At 56.9% G+C, this 24,186-nt stretch overlaps 2 protein-coding genes across 16 annotated transcripts; one reads left to right on the top strand and one right to left on the bottom strand.

The window, feature by feature from the left end:
• Positions 1-59: 59 nt before the first annotated feature.
• Positions 60-19,179, bottom strand: LOC141277577 (uncharacterized). Its single transcript, XM_073798910.1, has 8 exons — positions 19,070-19,179; positions 16,852-16,909; positions 15,441-15,529; positions 14,967-15,103; positions 14,419-14,539; positions 1,619-14,288; positions 298-437; positions 60-179 (listed from the first exon to the last, which is right to left on the bottom strand). The coding sequence occupies exons 1-5, from the start codon at positions 19,137-19,139 to the stop codon at positions 14,468-14,470; spliced, it is 426 nt and encodes a 141-aa protein (XP_073655011.1). The 5' UTR covers positions 19,140-19,179; the 3' UTR covers positions 60-179; positions 298-437; positions 1,619-14,288; positions 14,419-14,467.
• Positions 16,282-23,686, top strand: LOC101329326 (protein EOLA1-like). Of its 15 annotated transcripts, none has more exons than XM_019939277.3 (5): positions 16,282-17,496; positions 19,510-19,581; positions 21,102-21,214; positions 21,837-22,117; positions 22,868-23,686. In XM_019939277.3, the coding sequence occupies exons 3-5, from the start codon at positions 21,153-21,155 to the stop codon at positions 23,089-23,091; spliced, it is 567 nt and encodes a 188-aa protein (XP_019794836.1). In that variant the 5' UTR covers positions 16,282-17,496; positions 19,510-19,581; positions 21,102-21,152; the 3' UTR covers positions 23,092-23,686. The 15 variants fall into 15 exon arrangements, with proteins under 15 accessions (XP_019794836.1, XP_019794833.1, XP_019794840.1 ...); XM_019939274.3 differs by having other exon boundaries at positions 21,091-21,214; XM_004331272.4 differs by lacking the exon at positions 16,282-17,496 and adding an exon at positions 17,999-18,581.
• Positions 23,687-24,186: the final 500 nt, after the last annotated feature.

The raw sequence follows: 24,186 nt of genomic DNA, 5'->3' as shown, positions 1-24,186 counted from the left end.
ACCGGGCCGATTCACTGCTCGGGGCGCACCTCCCGCGTTGGGCAGGTACTTGGGGAGTCTTCCCAGGTGTCTCCAAAGATTTGCGTTGCAACCACTGTCCTCAACCAGCAGTTTGCCGCCACTTCGCCTTTGCTCGTGCTATGCGTTTCACCTGGAGGCCCTTCCCTTCCCTCTTCTCTCTATAAAAGTCATACTTTTCCTTGCAGACCAGCCCAAATGCCATTCTCCTTCCATGAGGCCCTTTGAGAACTCGCCTTCCTCCATCTAAAGGGACCCCCTTGCTCAACAAATACTTACTAAGTACATCAGATATGTATACCGCGCACTGTTGGCAGCTTGGAAGTCCTGGCGGCTGGGAGTTCTAAGTTCCTTCCCTTGTGGAGCTTGTGGACAATAAATGACCAAATAAACATTGAATAGCAGTGGGCATGCGCGGTCTGGAAAAAAAAATATGGGGGCGTGGGTGGCACATGGGGAGTTTCATGTTATTTTCCATGGGGTGGCCAGGCAAAGCCTCACTAGTAAAGTGATATGTGAACAAAAACTTGAAGGAGGTGAGGGAGCAGGCATTGTGGAGAACATGCTTGACAGTGTTAGCTGATGGCACAGGGGCTGGTGTGGCTGGTGGGGAAACAGGAGATGGGGAGCAGGTAGGAGATGGGAGGAGTGAGGGTCATAACTCTTCCGGTGGCAAGAATCATTCACTGGGTGCCTGGGGCTGAGGGTTAGGCAGGACATCACAATCCTCTCTCTCTGTCTCTGACTCACTTCCACCTCCTAGTGAAATAACCTAACACAATGCCAGGCAGATTGGAGATCTTTTTTTGCATACAGGAACACATAAGTATTAGTATAGTTATTCAGGGTTTCCTATACCCAGGCAACATGCTAATTTTCTCCTCACACCAACACTGTGAGCTAGATGCTACTATCACTCCCATTTTACAGATCCAGAAATTAAAACTCAAAGAGGCCAAGCCACTTGACCTGGCACACAGCCAGGAAGTGGAGGTGCAGGGTGGGTTTCCGTGAGAGGGGACGTCCTCGGTTGGCAGCCAGAGCGCAGTCATCGCAGGAGGCCTGCTGCCATTGCCGCTGCACCTCATTTGCTGTATCCTGGGGTCCCAGCAGGTTGGCTGTTCACACCGCAGCCTGGCTGGCAACGCCCCCTTCCCTGGGAAGGGCCAGCCTCCACCTGCACTCCCCAGACCAGAGCATAGGACGAGTCCCTCGGGGTGGGCCAGCCCCGGCCAAGTGCCCAAGCTGCCAGGCTTCAGGAGGCACCTCAGCTGTCCCTCCTCATCCAGACACTTCCCTTGTATTGGTGGCTGCCTTTTCCCTCCCAAAAGTATGGCCCCTAATGTTTCAGGAAACTCTGAGCCCAACCTCAACAAGGACTCCAGTGTCTATTTAGAAAATTACTCTCATCCTTATTTCCTCTTTCCTTGGCATCTGTGATACTTTCTCATAGCAACGGGTGTCTCCTGCGAGCTTGTGAACTAAGGAGCAAATGATATCATACTTGTCATTATCAAAAAGCCATTAACACAAAATCATTCAGTAAACCCCAGGGTTGACCAAGGAAGGGAATGAGGCAAAAGCCACACACAGTTCCCACCTCTAAAAATGTCTGTAGTTCTCTCGTGGACTCCGTTCAAGTCGGCAAACATTTCCGGAGCACCATCCCGTCCAGGCCCTGGGGCGGGAGGTGGGAAGGATGCATGAGGAATCAGGAGGCAGACGGGTCCTTGCCTGCAGCCCCCCAGGCATGTACCACCTGTGGGGAGGAGGGACAGCAGCACGACCTGGTCACCATCACAGAGGTGGACTTCTGATTTGTCAAAAAGAGAGTTTCTCCAGAGGAAGCAATCAGATGTGAAGACAAATTCACCCAGTCCAACACTGATCTATGCAGCCCCTGACCTGTTGCCGAGGTGTTGGGGTACACCAAGAAGGAGCAGCTGGAGAGCCCGTCTAGACAACAGCCGGGCCTCTAATGACAGATATGAGAGACCAGACATGAGGCCTATGAGCATTTGAGCACGCAGTCTCAGCTGCATCTTTCTGGAGCTTAAATTTGAATAAAGGTGCACAGCTAGCATCCATTGACAGACATGGTGTACACACCCCTAAGGTGAGCATCAGTGAGTCATGCCCGTGTATAATCCCCTCCCATTGGGTGTGAGTGGAGCCTGTGCTTCTAGCCAATAGGATCTGGCAAAGGCCAGACAGGATGTCACACCTGTGACTACATTATGATGTGTATAAGGGTCCATCTTGCTAGCACAGAGAGATTTCCTGCTGGTCTTGGAAAAGCCATATTGTAACTGCCCCTAGAGAGAGCCACATGGCAGGGAACCGTGGGCGGTTTTTAGGACCTGAGCGTGGCCTCCAGCCAACAGTCATTGAGAAGCCAAGAGAACTCAGTCCTAGAACCACAAGGAAATGGATTTGGCCAACAACCACAAGAGCCTGATAGAGGACTCTGAACTCCACAAGGGAATGCAGCCTTGTGAGACCCTGAGCAGAGGATCCAGCTAAGCTGGGCCTGGACTCCTGACCCACAGAAACTGTGAACTAACAAATGTGTGTTGTTTTAAGCTACTAAATTTGTGGTAACTTATCATGAAGCAATACGAGGTGAATACAAGTCAATAAGTCCCGCCCATGTACTCAGAGCTGCCAGTCAGCCTCGTTCTTAAGTGTAACCGGACAACAAAAAAGGCCAAACATTTGAAGGTGGCATACAAGATGACAGAGAAATATCAAGAAAAACAAATAGCAAAGCTGGCCCTAAAGGAAAGAGATGACTAAGGCACCGAAAAGAATAATTTTTAAAGGACAAACAAAAATACCCTTTATTAAGATCATCAGAAAGACTTGAGAAGTGATTGACTATATGAAACAAGAATAGATTGCTATGGAAAAATTCCAACAGAACGTTAAAGACCACTTGGAAATTAAAACTATGGTTGTAAAGTTCAACATTCAATAAAAGAATTGAAAAGTCAAGTCGAGAGAAACTTTTAAAATGTTGAACAGAAATATAGCAAAGGACACCACCAAGGGCTGGCAAGAATGTGGAGCGATTCCAACTCTCTCACGTTGCTTGTAGGAGCATTCATTGATACAGCCATTTTGGAAAACTCTGTGGCAGAATTTGCCAAAGCTAAAGTTAAACATGTACCTGCTCCAAGAACTGGCAACTCTACTCCAAGGCATATGCCCAACAGATGTGAGACTTCTAGCCACCAAAAGACATGGACAAGAATGTTCATAGTATTATTCGTAATAGCCCCCAACTGGAAGCAACCCAAAGGTCCTTCAATTGTATCCAATAATTTGGATAGATAAACTGTGATATAATCACAAAATGGAATACAATGCAGCAGTAAAAAGAACAAACTACTGATACATGCAACAACATAGTTAAATTCAAAAAACATAATGTTAATGGCAAGAAGCCAGACATCAAAGAGTACATGGTGTGCAATGACATTTATAGGAAGTTCTAGAACAGCAAAACAGATCTGTGGTGATAAGGTCAGAGTAGTGGTTACCTTTGGGGGAAGGTATGGAACAGGAGTGGGGCATGAGGAAGTCTTCACGGATGCTGGAAATGTTCTAGTATTTTATCTGATTAGTGATTATATGAGTGAGTACATACGAAAACAAATTAAGTTATTACTCAATAACATAGGCAAACAGAATATGAGACAATGAGGAAGACTAACATCTTCCTAAGTTATAGAAATGGAAGAGAAAACACGGAGGGGAGGAAATTAAAGGTATAGTAGAAAAATAACTTTAGCGCTAAAGAAAAAATAGCTCATACTGAAAAGGTTTATTGAGTACTTAGCACAATGAATGAACACATACCCAAGCTTATGCGTAGTTCTGTGAAAGTTCAGAACACCAAGGATAAGGAAAGATTCTAAAAGCTTGCAGAGATGAAAAAATTATACAGAATTTCAGAGTGAAGTTTTATACGTAGCCAAACTGTCAAATAAGTATGAGAATAGAATAAAGACTTTTTCAGACATGCGAGAATTCAAAAACTTACTTCCTGTTCGACCCTTTCTTAGGAGGTTACTTAAGGATGTCCTCTAGCAACCAAAGGAAGTATGGAAGAACACCACCATTGCTATCCCCACCATAACTTATATAATATATTCATATATATTAGGAAACTATATCTATTAATATAATTAATATAATATAAAACCAAATTATCTCTGAAAGACCATCCCAGCTTCAGAAATCCCTGTAGGGTTGGCTGAAGCCTTTTTTGAGATGGCATTACAGCCCACCTTCTCCATCTACCCAATCCTGATTCCTTCCCTTCCTTTCTCTTCCCTTCCTTCCCTTCCACAGGTGTTGATCCTGAGAGAACTCCCAAAGAAACTCCTGCATATTAATCTCACCTTAGAGCCTGCTTCTGTGGGAATCCAACCTGCAACAACAATTGACGGAAAGTTGGGAAGAGGAAGGGAGGAAGAGAAATGGGGGGAAGTGGAGGCACATTAACATCATTACAAAGGAGAAAATCAAGTTACTGTCCCTAGTTGAGGGAAAGAGAAAGAGAGGTATAGGGATATTATTTAAAGATATAAAAGTAGCCAATAGAAGACCTGAAAATAGTGATATATCTATATATTATGAGGAAAAGGGATAATGGTAGGGAGAGATGAAAGGAAATTGGTCATGAGTTGATAACTGATGAACTTCAGTGATGAGCATGTGAGTTTTATTATACTATTTTCTGTACTTTTGTGTATGTTTGATCAATTACCATAATCAAAAGTTAACAATATAGGCAAAAAGATGAAAGGATGACTTAACTATAATCTCATCTAGCATAGCAGGAAGTTAGCAGATAATGTCTAAAATTGACAACATAAAAAAGTTGATATAGACGTAAGCATAGTATTTACAAAGGTAGAGGCAAACTATCAGACGAACTGAAACTAGAAACATTTACAATGAGAATGGGGTGCTGAAGGGCAGAGCACAGGACCTTTGCTTTGTATTATATGCCTTTTGTTCTCTTTGACTTCCTTTAGGGGTTGAATTGTGTCTGCCCACCCCACCCCCCAAAAAAAGAAAAAGATTTGTTGGAGTCCTAACCCCCAGTACCTCAGCATGTGACCTTATTTGGAAATAGGGTCTTTACAGAGGTAATCAAGTTAAAATCAGGTCATTAGGGCTTCCCTGGTGGGGCAGTGGTTAAGAATCCGCCTGCCAATGCAAGGGACACGGGTTCGAGCCCTGGTCTGGGAAGATCCCACATGCCGTGAAGCGACTAAGCCCGTGCACCACAACTACTGGGCCTGCGCTCCAGAGCCTGCAAGCCACAACTTCTGAAGCCTGCACGCCTAGAGCCTGTGCTCTGCAACAAGAGAAGCCACCACAATGAGAAGCCTGCTCGCCGCAACTAGAGAAAGCCCGCGCACAACAACAAAGACCCAACGCAGCCAAAAATAAATAAATAAAATAAATACATTTTTAAAAATAACCTTTAAAAAAATCAGGTCGTTAAGGTGGGACCTAATCTAATGTGACTGATGTCCTTATAAAAAGGGGAAATTTGGACTCAGAAGGCAGGCACACACAAAAGGAAGATGCCCATGTGAAGATGGAGGATTGGCGTGATGCACCTACAAGCCAACAAATGGCAAAAATTCCAGTAAACCACCAGAAGCTGGAAGAGGCAAGGAAGGATCCTTCTCGTACCGGTTTCAGAGGGAACACACCTCTGCTAATACCTTGATTTCAGACTTGCTGCTTCCAGAATTGTAAGAGAATAAAGTTTTGTTGTTCTAAGCCACCTAGCTTGTGGTACTTAGTCACATCAGCCCTAGCAGAGAAATACAACTTAAAAACATTTCAAAACGTAATGAGATTGCTGGGCTGTGCAGAATGTAAGCTGAGCTAGAAAATTACATGTACCAGTTGGCATAATTCTATTGTTTTTGTTATTATTATTCTTTTGCTGGGCAGTAGCAGCAGCAGGACAAGAGTGAGAGCGAATGGAGAGGGCCCGTGAGAGAGCAGTTCGGGTGTGAGAGAGCTGCTTTCAGTCAGTGAGTGGGATCCTGAAGTTCAAGATGTGTGAGGTGGAACAGATCCTGATGATGAAAAGGTCTAGGATGTGGCCTTGAAGAGGGGGGTGCTGAGGTGGAGAGCAAGAGAGATTGTCAAAGGCAAGGAAGAAGTTAAGGAGCTGTGAGTAGCACAAGCTGCCCAGGTAGACACTGAAGAGTCGCCCAGGATGATGGCAGGACTCAGGATGCCAAGGAAACCAGGGAGCCAGGTGCCCGAGTCTTCAGTGAGTGAGGGAGAGGGACCAATAAGTGCTGTGTAACCACAATCTTAGTGGCTGTAAGTAGCACCCATTTATCACCTCATAGTTTCCTTGGGTCAGAAGTCTGCGTGCAGCTTAACTGGGTATTCTGCTCAGGGTTTCACAAAGCTGCAATCGATGTGTTAGCCAGGGCTATGTTCTCATCTGAGGCTGGGTGTCCTCTTCCAACTTATTCAGGTCGTTGGCAGAATTCAGTTTCTTGTGGCTGTAGGCTGAGGTCCCCATTTTCTTGCTGGCCATCAGCCAGGGCCGCTCTCAGCTCCTAGAGACCATTTACAGTTCCTTGCCAGGTGGCCCTCTCACAGGCGCTCTCAGGCAGTGAGAGCAGAACATATTGGTCTATTGGTCAATATTCCACAATCCCCTGCCACAGCAAAAGGATGAGGACTCAGGGGAGAATTCAAGGCTTGTTTCATTCCAGATCTGGGATCCTCGGACGGGCACTCCTCGAGGGCAGGCTCTGCCCCTTCCATTCACTGCTGTACCCGCAGGGCTGGCACTATTTGTTGGGTTTTGAGGGATCACTGGGATGACACGCATGACCAGAATTACTTGGATGAGAAGGCAGAGCTCACCCTGCACAGAAAGGCAGGCATCACCCTTGTCTCTGTGGGCATGTGAACTGAACCTGAAAAGGAACCTGATGTGGGCTGCGATTGCCACCACATGTGCTGGATACCGAGGGCCCTGTTCCCGGAAATGGCTACCTCAAGATGTGCTGGATTGTCCTCTAACTGCCTGGGGAGGGCCAGGTGGATGGAGCTGGGTCTGGGCTGCCCCAAGGTTGATGATACAGCAGGAACAGCCTGGTTTCTAGCTGGGAACTCCCGGGGGAGTGAAGGTGAATTGGATCACAACCAGAATCTGATTCTGTTGAAGTAAAGCCTTATGGAACATGAGGGGGCAGAAGAGGGACTGGGCATCACTGCAGCATTGACATTTGCTGAGCTCCTGCCCTAAGTCAAGGACTTTGTAAGGTGAGATGATTCTCTCATTGTGGAAGAGGTTGGTCCCAGGCCCATTTGTCTCTGGACATCTTGCATCATCCCATGAACAATCTTTCCTTTCCCTTCTCTCTACTCTCTTTTTCCTTCATGTTCTCTTCAAGCCCAGACTTTTCCATCCTGCCATTCATTGACTCAGCGAGCATGGCTCTGGATGGGAGGACAGGCCTGTAGCTTGGAGCAGGCAACTCTAGGGCTGTCAGAGCCAGGAAGTGCAGAATTTCTAAAAGCCTCCAGCAGGGCCCGCCCAAGCGCTGGTGTTCGCTGGCGCTACTTCATTGGTGATTCATGTCCTTAAAATAATATATAGATGAAGCATACACTTAAAACAAACTACAAATGCCTAGCCAGATCTTTTTTTTCCCTCCTATTTGAGCTGCATGCATCCAAATTGAGGCGGTTACATTTGGTCACCCCCTTCCTCCTGGTTTTCCCCGTTCCTCTTCCATCTAGGGAGGATTTCGGCTTACTCCCCCAGACTTAAGAGCCTCAGGGAAGGGAAATAATGAGACCTCAAGGAGGACTCTCACAGCTGCGGGGCTTCCTGTGTGAGGGGAGGGGCTGCGAGCCAGCCCCAAGCCTGTCTGGCATCGCACACCTGTGCTCTTATACTCCGACAATCGGGTGTTTCTTGCGAAGGGGAGCCCACAGCTGGATGGCCAGGGCAACCCCCTCTCCCTCTGCACTTCTGCAGTCAACGCCAGGGGACAAGTGGAGCTGGGAAACAGCGTAAGGCTTGGGTGACATTCCTCTGGGGCCCTCTCATACTTGTGCCATGAAACACACCTCAGGCGCGAATGGGTCCATCTACAGAAGGAATAGCTAAAGATGGTCCGAAACGAGGCCCTTTTCAGGGGCGGGGAGGAACAGAAGTGTGGAAGGAATCTTTGGTGGTACAGCGAATTAGCATGTGCCTCATCAGACAGGTGTCCTCACGCAGTTAGTAGTTTATACCAGAAAGGTAGCAAGGGGAGCACAGGCTTGGTGAGGAAAAGGAAGCCCTCATTTTAGATGGCACTAATAATTTTAAAATAAGTAAAAGGGATGAGAATTTCAATTCTGCCTTTACTAGGATGTCATTTCCTTATACACTGCAGGCTGTCATCTGCATTTTACTTGAAGAAATGTGGCATTTGGGAAGCAGTGGACGTCACCCCTTATGTAATCCGTGTGATGTGATATTTCTGTAACATCATTTAAAAGTCTATCAATATGGGAAACTTCTGTAAGAGTCTCTAAGGGACCAATAAAAACACTTGGGTGGAAGGCATACCAGAGGGGATTCTTGCTAAAGGACATGTGTTCACAGGCAAACCACAGCTTGCAAAAGTCCTTAAAGCTGGAATTTCTCTCCATTGAATTTTGGAGCCCAAGTGTTGCCTTTGAACCTCGGGTAGGAGCAAAAGCTTGAAACTCCCGGTCCTAGCCTTCACCTTGTACCCCGGCAGAAACCACCAGCTGCCCAACGTCACTGCCCCCGACAGCTTGCTGGCCTCCAGCGGGCCACGTGGCCCCCACCTCTCTGAGTGGTGGCACGTGGAGTGGTCACATGATGGGGCAATTAAATGAGCATGGGCTCTGCCTTCAGACAGATGTAATTTCAATCCTAGCTCCACAGGGTGGTCCTGACCCGCTGCTAAACTTCCCTTGGCCGCATCAGGAAATGTGAATTCCCACAAAGAGACTGCCTAGCGGTCTGTTCCCAGTGTCCAGCAGGTACTCAATAATCTGGGGCTGTGGGTAGCAGGTTCTGCCAGTGGAGTTCCAGATCCTGCCCTACGTGGCCTGCCCCAGCTCTAGCCTCACTGGGGCACAGCTGCAGCGACTGCTGGCTCTCCTGAGTCCCACACCATGGCTCGTGAACTTCAGAGAAATGCCAGCTGGGCCAGTGAAATGCTTCCAGTTCTGAAGCCGCAGCCTGTGGCACAGGGGACTTCAGCCTTACTCAGGTGATACCCACCCAGTTGCCTGACAGGCTCCAGGGAGCAAGTGGGGCATCTTCCTGGTGCCTTGTTCCTGGCACTTTGAGCAGAGCAACTCTGGTTTCGCATTTCCAGTGTAACTTGTCTTCTACGTCAACAACAAGCTGCTTAAAGAACCAGTTCTCAGAACCCCAGAGGGACACGACAACAGGCTGGAGGCAAGGTAGCATTGAGCACTTTTTCTGCAATTGTCAGCCGGTGGTGGGGCCCAAAGGCAGGCAAAAGACCCCAACATAATTTTCCTGCTTCTCTTCCCCATAACATCTTTGTGCACCAAATTCATTCCAGCCTTTCAACTCATGGAATCCTCCCTGCTGCCTCAGGGACTGTGCACTGTTACTACGCCCAGCATACAGATGTGCAAACTGAGGCTGGAGAAGGGTCAGCACTGGCTCAAGATCTCACCGCCAGCAGAGCTGGAACTTAAACCCTAAATAGCCTCTGAGCCATGATGGCCACGGTGCCAAGGACAAACCCAGCCCAGGGCATTGGTCTGGGCCGCTCAGCCCTGTGTGTGAGGCTGACCACCATGCATCCTCATGGGCAACCAGGGTACATGGAGAGTCACCAAGGCACAGAAGCAGGGGTGGGCAGGCAAGAGAGAGCTTCCAGATCATTGGCTGGCAGAAAACCTCAATTTTGCTCAGGGAAAACATGGACTTTGCAATTTAGGGTCCAGGTTAATCCTAATAATATAATTAGTTACTAAGCATGGAGCAAGTGAGACGTCGGTGCTACTCCCTGAAGGCATCTTTCCATCCTGTCCAAAGTTAACAGACAGGCTTCTCAGGGACAGAGGGGGCCGCCCAGCAGAGCAACTAGCACCTGTGGCGGCACAGCGCCCTCTCCCTCCAGCTGCATTTCCCCCTGGGCTCTTGGGAAGTGCGCTATGAAAGCAAGGCAGCTGGGTGAGCCTGATGCTGCCGAGCTCCGTGTCATCACCGAGCTCTCAAAAGCAGAGACTCCTAAAGCACAAAACACACCAGAATTGTGTGGGGGACGCAGGCTTTGTGGGACAGCACTGGGAGATGGCACAGCGCTCGGGATTTCCTGAAACAAGACAGTGGACAGGTTTTCAGAGATATAAACAACTAGTGGACAAACACGCTTTCCAAGAACGCTTCCTCTTTTTAGCTCTAGGTTCATCCCATTTCTCCCATGGAAGACCGTGGTTGGTGCCAAACGAGATTCCACATCCTGATGCAGTTTGACAGATGGTGGGGTATCTAGTCATCTAGGTTGACCTGGGGCTTGGGCCTCAGTCCTGCCTGTCCCAGGGAGGGCATCCCTGCTGGCCGAAGGCTGGAGGAAGGTCACACACCCAGGAACCCTGGGCCTCTGTCAAAATGTTGGTTCTTACTGGTGTTAATATCACATGCGCACAACGCTTCGTCCAAAAGCCTTGGGGGCCACGTGAGTTTCAGGATTCATGAAGATGATGGGGACACAGAGCATATATCAGTGACACCCTGGCAGGGTCTAGCAAACACGCTGACTTCTCTGCGGTGAACCACATGACTCTTAACACCAAATGGGATAAATAAAGAAAAATTCAGGATGCTATAAATAGCTTTGTGGCATCATCCATTTTTGGTTTTACCACCAAAAGGGTTTAGGTCAAGCTGGTGAAAACACTTTTGGTTGCCAAAGCATCATGGCTGATGGAATCGTGGAGAGCAAATCACAGACCCGTATTTCCCGAGGCAGCAGGCTGACATCAACTCCCACACAGTTCAGGGAAGCTCCTAGCTTCAGTGATTCCTGGCGCTGCTACAGCCCCTAATTCTCAAACCCTGTCGGATTGACTCAGTTCACGCTGCCTCCTATTGTGTCCAGGGGCCACTATACATCTTTGGTCAAAACCTACCCATGGCCCCCAAGTCCCCAGGCCATATCCTGTAGGACCTTTGGGACTGGAGTCCGATAGTCACTGTTCTCTTCCTCCATTCCAAGCTGGAGGCTTTTCAGTGTCTGCCTGTCTCCCAGCTGCAGGTTTCAAGGCACAGGCCTGCTTTCCCACACTCTTTCTAGCCTGGCAAATCCTTCTTGGGAAAATAGAGACGTCTCTTCAAACACTATTCGTAGTAGGTGCTTTCTGGTTTACAGATTGCTCTCATGTGAATCATCCCGTGTCATCCTCACCCCCACCAGACAGAATTTAAAAAATTAGTCCTTATGGGGAGACTTTCACATTATGCCCGTCCTTTAGACGAGGAAGTCAAGACTCACAGAGGTAAAGTGATTTGCTTAGACTCACACTCCAGCAGTGGTGGGGCCGGGGATCAATCGCAGGTTTGTGACGGCAGAGCAGAGCTTGTGCTTCCTCCCACGCTGCTCCCTGTGGACGACAGGAGCCTGCCCAGCCTACCTGGGTAGCTCTGCACACACACTTCCCTCTACAGGCAATGAATGAAACTTCACAGCACATCAAAATCTCTAAAACTCCCATGCCAACAATCGCTCAGAGGACCTGAATTGATGGTGTCAGGCTGGGGCCCTCCACAAACTCATCTGCTCCAGCCACACACCTGGACTCAGTCCCCTGAACGTGTCTGGCCCTTCCAGGGGGCCCGTCCCCCATCTCCCAGCTAAGGAGACCCTTCTCACTTCAAGACCCAGCCCAGACGGCCCTCCTCCCTGAAGCCCTCCGCAGCCCCTGGCTCTGAGTCAGGGCTTCCCCGCTCTTCACATTGCCCTCCTTCCGCCTCGTTTCAGACTCTGTGCTTTACAGGTCTGCCTGGAAGATGCCCCTCCCCCACCAGCCCTGAGTAACCCAAGGGTGAGTGGACACCTGTGTCCCTGCACAGTCCAGGACCCTCTCACAGGACGGACGTCTGCGGACTTAAATGGGCTTTGCCTTCTGACGCCTGGTACCCAGATCTGCCCTCTCCCATCAAGCTGCGCTGACACCGATGACGCTGACAGATGGCCAGTCAGCCAACGCCCTGGAAGCACGTCCCCTGCCCAACCCAGCGGTCGTCTGATGCACAAGAAGCCAAAGCACCTCCCACCAGGCCGGCCGCAGGGCAGAGCAAGGTGCTGCCCGGGCAAAGGCAGCTGGCGCCCCGTGCGCGCACGCAGCCACCCCTCGGGCACCACTTCTGGGTGTTGGTTCTCCCGGTCAGTCGATGTGGATCGCAAGGCCTCGGGCGCTGCGAGGGCCTGACCACGGGGGCCCACTGCGGGGACCTCTAATGCCCGTCCGTGCTCTGCAGCTCCCCGACGGGCTGGCAGAAACTGTCAGGTCGACATCGCAGGTTGAAGGGACACCCTGCCCAACCCTGCTTGCTCCCTGTCCCCTTAGTGGGTGTGAGTCCCCAGCCAGCCTTTGGCACTAACTCTCTCCCGGGATCAGCTTCCCGAGGGACGCAACCCGAGCCGGCCGGCCCTGGAGTGGTCCAAGGAGCAGGTGATGAGATGGGGTCTTGGTACGGGATTGTCATCACCCGCCTCACTGGCAATGAGGACCCGACCCCGGGGATGGGTGGTGTGCGGGCGGACAGCCCCGGCCGCAAGGCCACAGCCCAGTTGCTAGAACTTTCATGCTAGAATTTTCGCTGGGCTGGCAGGGGGAGAGGAACGTCCTGGCAGGTGAGAAGATCCAAGCGTGCGGAACGCGGGGGGCACAGGGGGAGGTGACTTCTTTGCTTTGCCGACCATAGGGGATGAGCAGCTTAGGGTGAAGAGCAAAGTGAGAAAAAAGGGGGCCCCAGGGTCTCCCCAGTACCTTACAAAGGAGCCCCCATCTCAGGCAGCGGACAATCGTCCAACCCAGGATTCGACAGAAGTGGCTGAACCTCAAAGACGCTGAATGTTCAACCAAGGCACGCCCGTCCCGCCAGCATCGGAAGCCCACCTGGGCAAACCTGCATCCTTGACACGAGGACCAGGGAGACTGGGAGGAAGCCCCAGAAGAGCGGGGCTCCCCAGATGTCTCTGAGCTTCTGAGCCTGAGGCAGCGGCACACCCCTCCCCCTAAAGAGCTGGCGTCCCCAACTCACCCCCGAGGGAGCAAACATGACCCGTGTCCTTCCCCACAGGTGCCCTCCGTCCCAGGAGACAGGGTAGCCAGCCGCCCCGATTTGCTGTGGGACCTGAAGCGCTACAAGCAGGAGAGTGCAGGAAAAATGGGGAGAGGTGGTCAGCCCACTGCCAGGCCCCCAAGCAGAGCGAAGTCACCTCACAACACAGGCCGGGCGCGCCAGGCCAGGTGAGGGAGGAAAGGGACGAGCCCCTGCCCTCCCCCGCCGCCCAGGGACCGCAGCAGAGGTCGTGGGGCGCCACTGAGCGGCCAGAAACCAGGGGCTATGACGATGGCCGCCACTGACCAGGAGGCCTGACCCACCGAGCGGGGCAGGTGGTCAGTACAATACGGCTTCCCGGGGGCTCGATGGATGGGCAACCAACCAAGATACAGTCTAAGACGGACACTCAAAAGAGCAAGGACGGACGGCAGGAGGCCGAGGGCAGCCGCCCCAGTGAACAAGTCACGATCCCTCGCCCAGGTTCTGCCCCCGAGCCAGTTCTCAGACGTGGAACCGCGGACCAGGGACGTGGCGGGTCCCCAGCGGGAAGGACGCTGCAGCACCACGGCAAGCAGGCACTGGAATGACCCCCCAGCCCCTCCCAAAGGGACCTCGGGCTCCGCGCTGGGTGACCCAACACCGGGAAGCGGGACAACCAGACAGCTGGAGGCTGGTGGACACCGGGCCCAGCTTGACCCTGATGTCGGGGACGCGATAAACTCTGTCTCTGCGGCCGCTTCAGGAGGACCCCTGGGCTGGGGTTTCTGAGCAGAGGCTGTCACTGGTCCCAGGTACGCAGGGCCATTCCCGAGGGTTTGTCAGTTGGTCTTCAGCAGGGAGAGGCTGCAATCCAGTATCCTCCGGAACCAGGCGCAGGGCTTAGTGAGATGTCTGCCGAGGAATCCTTCAGAACCTGGGATGACCCTTAACGGGAGTGAGAGGATGTAAGGCCCAATGGCAACCCTGCACGCACTCCAGCGAGTAAAGGAGAAACGTGTAGAGAAAGAGCAGGGGAAACACGCCCCAGTCGTGCACTCGCGAACCTTCCTGCTTCCAGGCGATGCCTTATGGGCGTCCCTTGCTCCTGACTCTTCACATCCTCTCTGTCCTTTGTAAAGTCGCCACGGAGAGCACAGGGATACTCAGGAGGCGGCTGAACGGGCCCTACAGGCACAGAGCACAGCAGTCCTGTCATCCAAGCCCTGTGACCACGGTTACGGGATGGCAACGCTCGCTCCAGACTCCCACCCCCGCACCCCGGCCCCACTCCTGAATCTCTCAAACAAGGAAGCTGGCCCCATTCACTGGGCCACGGCCTGATGTCGGGAAGGCCCCCTCCAGCTGCGGAGGGCCTGGGGCCCGGGTCGTTGCCCAGAGACTGAGGACGCTGAAGAGCACGTAGACCCAAGAGCTCAGGAGTGCCGCAGACCTGGAGACGAGCATCTCCCGCCCCCAGCCAAAGGCGATATAACCGTCTGTAACGTGAATGCAAGTGGGGGCATCGCCAGAAGCGCACAGGAGGCCCCCTGTGCTGCGCCACGTTCCCTGCGCAGGCACCGACCCGAGCAGCGGCGGCCAAGTGGCTGCTCACGTCTGCAGGTCCCCTGCGTGCAGCTTCTTCCCGAGGTCCTGCAGCGCCAGTCACTGAGACAGAGTCAGAAACACCTGCGGTTCTCAGGCTGGACCCCTCGATCTGGGCCGTGTGGAGAGGGACACGGCCAACAGGAGCTGCCCAGGGGACAGAGGGGAAGGAGGGGGCAGGGGAGCACGTCTTAGAAACAGGCCAGATGTGGGGCGGCAGGAGGTAAACCGGGAGCTGGGGCAGAGAAAACAAGGCCGGCCGTCTTCCTGCAGCTGCACGGCTGCCCCGGGGCTTGCCCTGCGTGAGTCCAGGGCAGGGACTAAAGCCAGGCACTGACCGAGTGACTTACCCAGTCAAGAAGGAGCCCTTTCTCACGGGCAGAGCGCTGGACGCCAGGGCACCGGCTCCTTGGGGACCACCAGCCCCAGGGGGCGGGCCTGGGAGTGGGCCGGCGGGACACGCCCTGACGTGTGGGGCACTTACAGGTCGGAGAGGGTGTAGGCGCATGCCGAGTCCAAAGCTGCCCTTCAAAGAGAGGAGGAAACCAGCCCCCAAGGGGCAGGAGGAGGCATCTGAAACACAAACAACCAGGGCGGGACTAGTACCCGGACCCCGAAAGGAGCTCCCACGACTCGGCACAAAAAGGACACGCAGCTCAGTGGAAAGATGGGCAAAAGGCGTTGCAGAGAGGAAACCAGCCCTACCAAGGAGGACACTAGGGAAACTGAGACTTTGGGTCGAGCCCGTCCCACACCGGTGGTACCCCCAAACGTGCGGCAGGAGCAAACTGGAACCCTCTCCGGGCCTCAAAGACGCAGTTGGGGTGGGGGGCTGGAGGCACCCAGGCCACCGGGGCCGAGAAGGGGACGCAGCCGCCGAGGCAAGTGCCCAGATGGGTCGCAGGGACAGTGAGGTCTGCTGGTGCCACGGGCGGGGGTCAGAAGGGGAAGTGCACTCAGAGCAGGTGCCCTGGGCTCCGAGAGGAGACGATGTCCTGGGGGCACCGCCCCCCAAAGAGCAGTGGCGCAAACGACGAGGACTTCCTAGAAGGAAGATGGGGTGCCTCACGGGGACAGAAGCGTGTCGGGGGAGGAAGCGGAGCTTGGGGAGGAGACTCCCTCCTGGGATGTGGGCTGCGGCCCAGTCACAGGGGCTGGGAGGAAGCAGCAGCCCGAGCAGCGGAAGGCGGGAGCGGCCAGGCTGGAGGCCCGGCTGACCCCCAAGTGAGCAGACAGGAGGGAGAGAAGGCCTGTTCCTGCCGGGACCTTGCTCCTGGAGGGTGTGGGAAGCAGCAGGTGGAGAAAGCGTCACCGGGAAGTCAGAAATCAGATGGTTTGAAGGCTCGGCGCTGACTTAGCTGTACTGAAGATCAAGGCTGAGCTGCAGAGGGGTCCCTCTCCCGGGGGCAGCCACACACCGTCCCACGCCCACCTGCAACACGGCCAGGCCATTCCTCCTGCGCCCGCCCATCCGGCAGCGAACTGGCCTGGCAGCCACTACCCCGGACCTCCCCCGCCCCGGGGGACCTGGGGCTCCCCGCCTCTCAGCACACACGGGAGGGTCAGAGAAGGGAGTCCTTACGGAGCGCCGTCACAGCCGTCCCCCAACCAGCAGCCACCGATCACGTGCCTCTAGCTCACTGGGCAAGTTCCAGTTCTTCAAAACCGGGATTCGGGAGCAACGCCAGCAGCCCACCCACCATTCCCGGGACCCTCCCTCATGATTTGAAACCACTCCGACGAGGTTCCGGGGTGTCTGGACGCAGCTCGCAACCACTCCTGGGGCGACGAGCCGAGGAGGGGACACCGGCATGGAGGGAGTTGGACCTGCTGATCGCTCAGGTGCCCCGCAGCCCCGAGGCCTCACATCCACGAAGGCACCCTCTGCTCCTCACCTCGGGGCCGGCATTCCTGTTTCCTCAGGCTTCCGCAAGGAGAGAGGAGGCCAGCTCGCTGGAAGAGAAAGCAGTGCTCTGTTGAGCCAACGTCCCCTCAGCAGCAGCTGTGGCAGGCGCCCGGCTTACAGGAACGAGTAAGAGCTTGTCCTTGTCTTCCCGGGACTCCTGGAGAGCAGCTCCAGCCCGGGAAGAAGAGCCCAGCGAAGGCAGGCAGCAGGAAGGCACAGGGCGCTGCCAGAACCCCAGACGGGAGCTCCTGACGCTCGCGGCGGGCGGAGAAGGGGGCGTTACAGCTGTGCCTGGGAGGAGGACAGGAGCTCGCCAGGACAAGAGGAACCAGGGCTCCAGGAGCGGGAACCGCACGTGCCGAAGTGTAGAGACCCGCAGAGCGCGTGCGCGCAGCGTGCACGGACAGCACAGGCACCCAGGGTGTTGCGCGACAAGGACGGAGAGCTGGGGCCGCCCGAAGGCCCTCCCAGGGCACCAAGGAGGTGTTGGGGCTTAAACAGGAGAGGGCTCGGCAGGGTCTTCAGCCCGGGGTCGATGAGGACAGATGTGCGGTGTGACACGGAACCGATGGCCTGTGGGGCACCCACTGGAGGAGGACAGACAGGAGGCGTCCCGGCCGCTGGGGAGACTCAGGTGACAGCAGCACCGGCCCTAGGTCATGAGGCCTGAAGTCAGCCAGTAGCAGTGGGGACACAAAGAGGAGCATTTATTCTCATCAGGCACTTGGGAGGCAGGGACACCGGGCTTGGTCACCAAGGAAATGGGAGGGAGGGCTGCCTAAGCAAAGCAAGGAGGAGCAGAGCCAGGTGGGCGGCACTGAGTGGGCTGAGGCCCCGCCCCCCCGTCCCCCCACTGGGAGGAAGAGGACAGGAAACAGCTCTGAAGGGGAACTTGGCTTTGTTTGGGACATGCCAGGTCCCAGGCGCGACAGGAAACCGACTGAGAAATTTTCTTCTCACCTCAGAAAAGGCCAGATAAAGACTGTCCCTCAGGACTCGGCCAGCAGTCGCAGGGTGGCTTGGACGGGAGGTGGCCTGGGCATTCAGCCCAGAGGTGCAAGACTCAGCCCAGAGGCCCCGCCCTCTCCCCCTCCCTCCCCTCCCCCTCCCCTCTGACCCCCCCTCCCCCTCCCCCCCACCCCGCATCCCTGTCCCCTGGGGTCCATTCTGAGGCTCGGATTCGGTCGCTAAGGACCCTGGGTCGCTTCCACTTTGACCCTTGCCGACTGTTGCGGCGCGGACTGGACGCCTAAGGCAAGGGACTCAAAAGGGCACTGCCTGGCCTCCGCCACTGAGCTGGCCTCGCCCACCCTCCATGGGTTCCCAGGGGCCCAAGCTCCATCCCGGTCAGCTCCGCCCCCGCCCCGCACCTGCCCGGCTTTTTCCCCAGCTCGGCCCCACTCCTCCTCAGTTCTGCCTCCTTCTCCAGAAGCTCCTCCTCACCCAGCTCTTTCCCACACTTCCGCCCCAAATACTCCTCCCCCCGTTCCTCCCACCTCCGCCCTGCCCCTCCCCCAGCTCCTCCCCAGCTATTCGCCACAGCCCCGCCCCTTCTCTTCCGACCCGCTCCCCCGCCCACTTCCTGGTCCTCCTCTGGGTGCCGCTCCACGCCGCCGGTCTCGAACCTCCGAGCGGCCTGGCCTTCCGCGCGCCGCATGGCCTGGCGGCTCCTACTCTGTCTCCTAGCGGCCGGAGCCTGCGGCAAATGCGCGATTGTTCGTAAGTGCGTGTCTACGTGCCTGCGTGCGTGCGTACGTGTGGACGTGCATGCGTTCACCCCGGAAATAAGGAGCGTCAGCGCTTGCGGGCGCGGCTACCTGTCACCGGTCCCGGTTCCCCGAGGCGGACGACCGTCCTTCCCGGTGGCCGCAGCCGGGCCGTCCCACCGCGCCCGCGACTCGCCCCGCCCACAAGGAGCCAGGACCCGCCGCGCCCGCGGACGGTACCTCCGGGCGGGAGTTTCCCGGGATCTGCGTCGGGGAGCGCGCGCGGGGCGGCCGAGGCTGCACCTTCCTGTCCCCTCCACCGCCACCGTCCCCGCCCGCCATCCTTCCACGTGTGTGTCCCGCGATGCGCTGGTCCACACGCACCAGCCGCCCGCAGTCCTGCCCCCCCCCCGCCTCCCGCGGGCACCGCCCCCACCCCCCAGCCCCCACAACCCACACCCCACCCCCCACAACCCACACCCCACCCCACACCCCACCCACCTCCCTGCCCTGCGGTGCTCAGCTGCTTGTCCACGGCTCCCCTCTCGGTGGGGCCCAGCCAGGAGTCCATTGAGGGTCACGGACTGTGGGGCTCTCCAGATCCTTCCCGCGTGGCATTGTGAGGAGAGGTGTCGTTTTCTCCTGTTGGATGCGGGAGCTGCTGGGCTGTAAGGTCACCGTCACTCCTGTGGGATGGGCTTCTGTGCTGCGGGCTGAGGCATCGTGGGGTCCCCGACCCAGCCGGGCGGGGACGGAGCCGTTGCCTTGATGAGCAGGACCAACCCTGAGGGAGGCGGCACGTGTGTTTCTCATCGGTTGGGCCCTCCTGGGTCCTGGTGGTCTCCGGTCCCTGCCGAGAAGAAGACCGTTGTGGTTCCTTGGCCGGCATTGCTGTCTTGTGGCTGATGACTTTTCTCCTTGTCCCTCTGGTTCTCGTGCAGGTGAAGACACCCAGACAAGTGGAAGAGTGTTTTCTCCTCTGGCCACCAAGCAGGCACCCTCTGCGTCGAGAGGTAGGCGGGCACTCAGCTGCCTTCTTCCCGAGGGACTCTCCCCAGGGATTCCGCCCGCACGGTTCGGGTCCCGTGGTTGTGATCTGGTGGCGCCCGTGAGGAAGGGGCTGGCTGAGAAGCTGAGTGGCGGAAACCGCGGGCGAGCCTGGGATCCAGTCACACACCCCAGTAGGAGCCGGAGAAACGGCCAGGCCCCAGGGACTGGCCAGCCTCCCTCGTAACTAACCCAAACGCAGTGAGGAGGGCGACCCTTTGTCACCCATCAGGTTGGCAGAGGTTAAGCGGGGTGATGATGCTCGGGGGCCCGCCAGTGCGTGAGGGCACGGCAGCCTCGCCCGTGGCTGGCAGAGTGTACGTGGGGGAGCCTTTGCGGAAGGCCGTTTGCTGGCGTGTGTCAGCATCTCGGGATGTGTGCCGTGTGACGCGGGCCTCCTCCGGCCCGGGGCTTCAGTTAGCGAGTGTGTGGTCGTGTTGAGTGTCTAGAGGGGCAGAAAGTGCCAAGCAGTCTGGGAGTCCCCATCGGCGGGGGAAGAGTCAGTAACCTGTGGGACAGCCGACGACGGGGTACCGTGTGGGCGGTGAAAATAGGACAGATGGAGACGTCCAGACGTGAAGCAGTGTTCCCGAGGTGCTGTGAGCGGAGAAGTCATCCCCCACCCCCGCGTGGAGAGGCGTCCAGGACAGGGCTGACCCTCTGTGATCGCTCGCCCGGGCAGTCGTGTCAGAGTCCCACGGTCTGGGTGGCTTGAACTACAGAACGTATTGCCTTGCGGTTCTGGAGGCCAGAAGCCCGAGATCTAGGTGCCGCCGGTGGCGGCTCTTGTGAGGGCTGTGGAGGGAATCTGTCCCATCCCGCCCCCGTCACTCCCGGGGCTCTGCTGGCTCTCCTGTGTGCCGGTCTGTCTCTAACTGGCCCCTTTTTGTGGGGACATCAGTCCTGTTAGAGGAGGGTCGACCCTAATGAGCTCATCGGACCTTGATCACCCCTGTGAAGACCTTTGCTTTGTAGGTAGGGTCACACTCTGAGGAACTTGGGGTTGAGATTCCAGCACGTGAATTTCAGGGGCACGGTGTGACCCCTACCACTCTCCAAAGGCTCCGAGGTAGGAGCACACGTGGAACGTTCCAGGGATGGAAGGAAGGCCTTCATGGCTGCAGGGAGTGAATCCAGGGGCGAGGAGAGCAGGCAGCCAGGGGGAGGAGCCAGACCATGTGGGGCCTCATGGGCCCTGGAGAGAAATGTGTCTCCGCTCTGCTCGGGGAAGGAAAGCCCTGGAAGGTCCTGGACTGGCTGCCTTTGCGGCCTTGTCCCCCGTCCTCACAGCCACGTGGAAGTGGAGGCTCCGTGCGGTGCCGTGACCCGGCTGACTTTCAGGCCCGCGGCTCCCCTGCTCCTCTGTCCTCAGCGAGCAGGGACCCTCCCCCCACCACCCAGGTACAAGGAAAGCAGGCGAGGACGGGGGCGCGTGGAGTCAGGTCCCCTGGAACCATGCGCTGTCTCTCCTTCAGCGCCTCCTCAGCTGCAGAGCGGGGTGACGGTAACCTCCCGGGTTATTTGAGGATTGAATTCTATGGTCCCTGGATGGTGCCCGTCCCAGGTCCTGGCGTGGAGACGGAACGCGCACCAGTGCCGGTAGTTCCTGCCGTCACGTATCCTTTCTCGGGCTCCGGGCCGGGGTGGAAGCGGTGGTGCGGGAAGGGGTGGGAGGAGGGTGGCTCCCAAGGCGCGCGGGGAAGAGACACCTGGCAGGGCCATGTGAGAGCCAGGCCGTCCCCAGGGCCGAGCCAAGGTTGGTTGCCAAGGATTTGCACTCAGCAGCCCTGGGTAAGATGGGGGATCTGCAGAGCATGGGCAGCGGCAGGGCCAGGGAGCTGCGGGGCCGGGGGCAGGGGAGAAGCCAGGCCCAGGACCGTCCCTGTCTGTGCCGGGAGAGGGCCAGAGCCCGGCCACTGGGCTGTGAAGCCAAGGGGCCCTCCCTCCCTCCTCTCTGCCGCCCGGGGCCCAGTGCCCTCTGTCGTGGAATTGCCCACACGCCTCTCTCTCGCTGTCCCGGCCTCCCTTGTGAGGTCCCCGCGGACTCCATCTGATGGACGGATCCCCCCGGTCGGCACCCCCTGTCAGCTGACGGGCGCGGAGACGGATGGAAGGGGCTGGCGCCCGGGGGGCCCACGGGGCTGAGGTCAGGCCCACGGGTCATGAGCTCGGAGGCCGGCACGTCAGGCTGCTTGACCGTTCTGGTTCTGTGTTTCCACAGGCGCGTGAGGCCCTGGGAGCTCTGGGAGATGAAGTTCGGCTGCCTGTCCTTCCGGCAGCCTTATGCGGGTTTCGTCTTAAATGGGGTGAAGACCCTGGAGACGCGGTGGCGGCCCGTGCTGAGCGGCCAGCGGCACCGCACCCTGGCCGTCCACATCGCGCACAGGGACTGGGAGGACACGGCCTGGAGGGAGCTGCTGGCCGGGAGGCTGGGGATGAGCCCCGCGCAGATCCAGGCCTTGCTGCGGGACGGGGAGAAGTTCGGCCGCGGAGTGATAGCCGGCAAGTGACGATCGCCTCCCGGGGCTGCCCCCCAGGGTCTCACCCGGGGCTTTGGCGTCTCGTTTTCTTTTGAACCGGTCGGTGTGGGGTTAGGGTTCGTTTTCCTGAGGCACCTCGCCTTCGGAGGGGCCGGGAAGGTCCCCTCCCCGCCACTCTGGGCCTCAGTCCCCCTTTGTGCTCTGAGAGGCAGAGGCGGGTCCGGCTCTGCCCGTGGCGCTCGCCTCCGTGTGTGTCCGTGTGCGCGCCGTGGCAGAGCCCGCGGGAGGCAGCACGGCAGCCAGAGCTGCGTGTGAGGGGGACCTGGGGACTCGGGCTGCCCGCCCGGCTTCACGCGCCCGCCTCACCCCCGCTGCCCGCCGCATCCTGAGGAAGTCCCCTAAAGCCCCCGGCGGGGGCAGGTCCCGCATCAACCGCTGGCCCCCGGTGGATCGCTCAGGGACCTGATTGCCCGTAGGCCCCCCGCAGCGGCGGCCCGGGGCCCTCCTGACCTGTACCTGCTGCCTGCAGCGGTCGGGCCTTGGTGGGGTCGTGGGGGACCAGGCCTCTCCTTTTCATTGCTCTCCCTCCCTCCCTCCCTCCCTCCCTCGGCCTCGCCCCCAATTCCCTGAACCGAGGTTGGCGGGTGCGAAGTGCTCGGCCAGAGGGACCCAGTTCACCCCGGGTCCCCTCGATGACGTGGCCTTGGTCTCTAGCGGTCGTGACTTTGAATCACCTTGTTCTCCATCTGTGTGCTTGTGTCTTTGTGCACAGGGCTGGTTGACATTGGGGACACTTCGCTGTGCCCGGAAAACTTAGGTCCCAACGAGGTTGCGGAGCTGGAGAATCAAGCCCTGCTGCCCAACCTGCAGCAGAAGTACCTGACTGCGCTTGCCAACCCCCGCTGGCTGCTGCAGCCTGTCCCCGGGAGAGGCGGGAAGGACGTCTTCCAGGTGGACATCCCCGAGCACCTGATCCCCTTTGGGCAGGAGGCCTGACCAGACTGGGCTCTCGAGAGGAAGGTGACCGAGAGACCGGCTCATTGTGCCACCGTCCACTCGCCTTCACGCCCTGGACGTGCACGTCTGGTTCGGTCTGAATCGGCCCTGCCCCGGGGAGCGCTGCCCGCTCCGTGCTGTTCACGGAAGCAGACGTGCCCACCTGGTGCAGGGACAGGGGTTGGGACTCTCCTCGTGCGATGCCGCTCTGGGCTCAGCGACAGAGTCTCGAGGACTTTGACCTTTAGGAAAAGATGGCAGTGCCACTCGTTTTGGCCCTACTGGTTCTGGGTGGTTGAGAGAGATGTGTTTTGAGGGGACCAGTTAGCGTTTTCCCCTCTTTGGCCTGGTCAGAACTCCCAGATGTTTGGACCGCGTCTGGGGAACGAACGATGGGGGAAGGCCGGTGGCGGGCCTCGTGCACACGGGAGAGGACCGCAGGCCCAGAAAGAGGGCGCGGTCTGTCCTTGCAGGTGACCCTGGCCCTGTTGTAAAGCGTCCCTTGGCTCACGAAGCGTGTGTGTTAGACGTGCTGCCCGGCCACTTCACGTCCGAAGACAGGCTCCTAAATACAGCTCTGACGGCAAAGTGAAAAGGGCTGGCGCTCGCTTTGTGGAAACCTCTTACTTCTCTGTGGGGTTTGGGGCCATTTGTCAGCAAGCTTTCTAGGGGTTGTCACCTCTGAAGGTGCTGGGCTTTCCCCCAGGTGTCGGCTGGGAAGGGCCCGTCTCTTCTGAGGCAGACGGCAGTGTGCACGCCTACCTTGGTGGGTGGGATGGCCCTCCTTTCCGGCGGGCCTCTTTGGGAGGCCCCTGGATGGTGGGCTGGACACACGCTCAGCTGCGGGTCAGAAACTTCTGGCATCGTAGGGGGACCCAGGAGGAGGCTCCTTCTGCTTCAGGATGCATGACTAATGGAAGGTGACACCCCTGAGGTCAGGAGCCAGGCTGTGCTGCCTCCTGACTAGCAGGCAAGGCCCAGGGACCAGCCTGTCCTGGGCTGGCCTCAGCGCTCCCGAGCCACGTCCGTGGCTGAGCGTGGGAAATGCTGCGGCTTCTAAACGAAAGGGGGCGGCGGGGACCAAAGCCTGCCGGG

Source organism: Tursiops truncatus, chromosome X, assembly GCF_011762595.2.
Source record: "Tursiops truncatus isolate mTurTru1 chromosome X, mTurTru1.mat.Y, whole genome shotgun sequence".
NCBI classification, from domain to species: domain Eukaryota; kingdom Metazoa; phylum Chordata; class Mammalia; order Artiodactyla; family Delphinidae; genus Tursiops; species Tursiops truncatus.
This window is presented reverse-complemented; position numbering and strand designations above follow the sequence as displayed.